This window comes from Grus americana, chromosome 6 (genome assembly GCF_028858705.1).
Source record: "Grus americana isolate bGruAme1 chromosome 6, bGruAme1.mat, whole genome shotgun sequence".
Lineage (NCBI taxonomy): Eukaryota > Metazoa > Chordata > Aves > Gruiformes > Gruidae > Grus > Grus americana.
Window position 1 is genome coordinate 7889568 of NC_072857.1, and position 4598 is coordinate 7894165.

Below are 4598 nucleotides of genomic sequence, written 5' to 3' on the forward strand. Positions count from 1 at the left end.
CTTCTGTTAAAGGGGGGGCTGAAACATTTTAAATTTATGTGTGTACATGCCTGATAGAAGCCACCATTTCTTTATAAATACAGCATTATTTCAGCTAAAAATTCAGTGTACATGTGTAAATGTAGTAAGGTGTGCAAAAGCAAAATCTGTTATATTGTCAAATTTTGTTTAAATGGAAACGTAAACCAAGTAGATGATTGCACTGTGCAGGTATCAACTTGAGCAAGCTATTATTTGAACTGAAACTGGTATTTCAGAGCATAAAAGATATCTAATGGAAACATACAGTGCATGAAAACCTACTGAATTGTGTTGCTGAACACCTCCTTTATTAAGAGCTGCACTTTGTTCTCTGCAAACAGGTTGCTTTCAGAAAATGGAAAAGGTCCATCAGTTCTTCATTCAGACCAGACCGAAGCTGAAGGCTCCTCCTTATTCCAAGGCTATTTGCAAGCCTTGGACAGCCAAGGGAACCCACTCTGTCTCAGCTGTCAACAGCCAACAGCTCAGCTTGACCCAGGCAGCCAGGCCCGTGCTTGGGACACTCGATTCTGCTCTCATGCCTGCCAGGAGGACTTCTCAATTCGTTCTAGTCAGAGCTACCTCAGGACTAAAGTGTTTGAAATTGAACACGGTGTTTGCCAGTTTTGTAATCAAAATGCTCAGGAGCTTTATCTCAGCATCAGAGGTGCACCCAAGAGTCAGCGTAAGAAACTTCTGGATAGTTCCTGGATGTCTCACCTTCCACTTGGGCAGGTAATAATACTGGTTTTTAAGCCGTAACAGCTAATCTGTGTATTCCTGTAGCAGATAGATAAGAGAAATCCAGAACATTCTTCTTAGGGGTTTAAGATAGGTTAGCCTAGCACCAACAACAGAACAAGAAAAAACAAAATCTTAAACATAAAGCCCCCCAACGTCTTCTAGAACATTTTCATTGTCAAAAGGCACAGGCATCAGAATTTGGATTTCTTAGGGCTGTGATTTACTCAAAATATACTTTATTAACAAATTTTATGGTTATGAAACAATTTAAGAATGGAGGTGGTCTGGTAGCACTAGGTTATTCCTACTTTGCAGAATGTTTGGTAGGAGCTTAACAAAAGCTAGTTGTCACAGCTCCTCTCAGAATCACCTCAAAATGCATTACAAACTACCACCATTCTGCCATGGTTGTGATTTGCTTCTGCACTGACTTGAAGGCAACAGAGCAGGGAGGGAGAACATTCCTATATAAAGGGTATTTCTATTCAGAAACTATTTTATTTTCTGCTGCAAAGTTGAAATTCTGCTTCAGAAGTTACGGGTTCTAAAACCGTTCAAATAAATTCTGCAGACACCCATTTAAACTTGCAGAAGAAAAAAAGTCATTTACCATCACTGGTCTTATGCATGAGATCAGCTTTGTTGCTTCCAGCTTTTGAAAATAAGGTGGTGCACGTCCAAAAGACTGAGCTGAGAACTCTTGTTGGAGTGGGGTTTCTTGCAACCTTCCAAGTGAGCAGAACTGTGTTGTTTAAGTTAGTTACCTTTTTGAAAGCTGGCACAGGGCTTTATCAATCACCTAAGCTTTCTCAATGCTCCCTATTTCAGTTTTTGATAGAGGCAGTGAGAATTGTAATGACAAACACCTACTTAGAGTCATTAGTGATGGGACTATAGCTGTTGCACTCTTCTTATTGTGTATATTTAGTATCAGTGTTTGATGATGATAAAATGACATTGAAGATAACTGACTGTACCAGTTCAGAAAACTGAACCTTTCATTCTGGTTTTCTGTGATCCACTGCGATGTGCTTCAGCACGCTGCAGATGAGGTGGAAATATGCCAACTAAAGTTACAGTGGTTTGCTTGTCCAGTGGGAGTAACAAAAAAAAAATGCTAATGGTTACTTTCTTTCTCTTGATTGAAAACTATGAATAGCTACTTCCCTGAATTATTTTCTTGTTCTTATGGTAGAACCTACATGTAGTTGAGAAGGTCTATCTAACACTTCCAGTGTCGTGTCCTTTGCTTACTGCAGTTGAATGAAATGATAACGAACCCAACAGAAGGCCAGTTCTGGCAGGCAGACCACATCAGGCCTGTGTACAGTGGAGGAGGACAGTGCTCCCTGGAAAACCTTCAGACTCTATGTACAGTCTGCCACAGAGAGGTCAGTATGGCATAGCCAGAAATCCTCACCCTGTTTCACAGAAATGTTATAGAATGTGCACCAGGGCAGTGTTGATCATCACAGAAGTATTTTGGGCAGAGTGAGCCCTAGAGGTAACGGAGCCTGACCCCAGGCTCAGAGCAGGTTGCTGAGGACCATGCTGTGCAGTCCTGCACTGCCTCACCCCGGTCAGGGCCTGCCTGCCCTCAGGGAGAAACATCCCTCCCCGGTGTCCCGTGGGAATGCCCCAGGCAGGGCTCTGTGGCAGTGCTGCCTTGTGCTCCACGGGAGGGCCTGGCTCCTGTACCTCCTGCCCCTCCTTTCAGCAGCAGCAGACTGGGATTAGGTTCCTCCTCAGCCCTGCTGTCTCCAGCTGAACAACCCCGTGGCTCCCAGCCTCTCCAATCCATATGCTGAAGATGAAAGGTACCATTAAACCTTTCATCTTCATCTGAGATACAACAGTTTCCTCAGGATTTGGAAAAATGTCACCTTCTTCAACATTTGCATTTTATTATGCTGTCTACTGCAAAATTAGACAGAAGTTTAACTGTGGGCTAATGCTTTCCACTGAGCACACTGTTGCCAAGTAACAATACTTACTGATCAGACCTATCTTTCTCTTCTGCAGAGAACTGCAAAACAGGCCAAGGAAAGAAGCCAGATGAAGAGACGTTCTTTAGCTACAAAGTACGGCTGTGATATCACAAAATTTTTTGTGAAGCTGTAAAATGCAAAATTATATTCAGGTACATTGAAACTCAGAAACCAATATAGTTACACAGTTTTCCTAATGTACTTATGTTAAAAAAAAATAATCTTTGTAGTCTATTGTGCTGTTGGTAGAAGGAAGAAAATATGGAATTCAAACCAAGAAATCATTTATAATAGTGATTGATTGTCAGAGGGCCTTGGGTGAGTGTATCTAAGGTACTTGTTCATGGTTATATTGTTATGACCCTGTGAGTTAAAGCTAAATTTCTGTGTGTAACCTTAATGCAGTGTAGAAGCATTACTGTTTTCCTATTACAGTGTAGTTAAAGCTGCAAGAATTTGAGGAAGTTCTGTTGAAACTTCCATTATTCTTACAGGGTTCAGTTGTATTGGGGACATTATGAACCAAGAAGATATCTTAGTTTAAATTCTTTTCTTTGTTCACATATCAAAATTACTGGAGAAAATACAGGCTCTGACATCTATTATGACAAAAATAGCATGAGTGAGTTGTCTCTAAGACTGCCTCATACCTACAAAACACATTAATAGCAGCCATGAAAGGTCTGCTTTGGCACTGGGCCTGACTTACAAGACTTCAGCACTTAGAATGAATGGCTATAGAAATCAGGTTTTACTTAAAACAGCTGGTATTTAAAACTTATTCATGATAGGGAACAATAAGTATTATCAATGACCTCATCAAAAGTAGTTTCTGGGAAATGCTAGTCACATTCTTTCTAACAAGATTGCAGAGATGCTGGTTCTTTTGGACTCTTTATGTGGCTTTATTTACAGTTACTTTAAATGCATTTCTCTTTTCCTAGTGATTTTTTTTTATGCTTTATCTGTCTCTCCCCCACCCCTTGAATGCCATAAGGCAGTACTAAGTTCATAAAGCATGTCTGCACACTACAGCTCTTTTTTTTTCTGAAAGTACATGACTGCAATTTCAAGTACATCCAGTTAAAATAAGCTGAAAAGCTTTCTGGGTTATCCTTAGGAGAAAAATTCTTAAACATTCTTTTTCTCAGTTAAAGATTGAAGAGAAGGTAAGTTTTTTGCAAATGCACCATTTTCTACAGAGTGAAACTAACTGGACTTTTCCAAAGACACAAACTTCTTTAGGCAACCACCTGAAAAAAGTGTTACCTGATATTTGTGTCCTCTGAGTATGATTACAGGAATCATCTCTTCAGCAGTTTAAAAGACCAAGTAAGAATATCTGGTAATTGTGAGGGATTTTCAAGTTGATACAGCTTTTACAAGAGGCCACAGTGTAATGTAAAATTTCATTAAGACAGCATGTCAGCAGAGGAGGAATACAAGAGTACCAGGGAATATGTCAAAGATTACTTATTGAGTGATTAGCCTAGTGCAATTTAGTTTAAAGAAGCTAAACAACAGCTAAATTGGTCTTTGTCTTTCCTCATTCCTTCTACCAGAGGAATTTGCCTCCAGTAAAACACAAACAGCCTGGAGAACAAATTCTGTGACAAGATTTTCTCTGAAGAAAACTAACTCTTCTTTATTCTGAAAAAGGTATTTGTACTCGATACAGTGGGAAAAGAAGTTTGTAGGGCACAGGTATTGCCCTAAATCTGAGACAGAACTTAACTTTCTACTTAGTGTAGTCACAGTCACAAACAATGCTGTTTCTAGGTCAAATCATGCAAGGATGACATTTTAAAAGTATTTTGACAAAACCAGGGCTAGTAGCTGAAGAAA

At 39.8% G+C, this 4598-nt stretch overlaps 1 protein-coding gene across 6 annotated transcripts in view; it reads left to right on the forward strand.

The window, feature by feature from the left end:
* The window catches only part of ZRANB3 (zinc finger RANBP2-type containing 3), a 51796-nt gene extending 47324 nt beyond the window's left edge, over positions 1–4472 (forward strand). For all 6 annotated transcript variants that reach the window (XM_054830753.1, XM_054830752.1, XM_054830750.1 and 3 more), the window contains exons 19-21: positions 363–756; positions 2025–2156; positions 2788–4472. In XM_054830753.1, coding sequence (XP_054686728.1) covers positions 363–756; positions 2025–2156; positions 2788–2886 — 625 coding nt within the window. In that variant the 3' untranslated portion in view covers positions 2887–4472. The remainder of the gene's footprint in view (positions 1–362; positions 757–2024; positions 2157–2787) is intronic.
* The last annotated feature ends 126 nt before the right edge of the window (positions 4473–4598 follow it).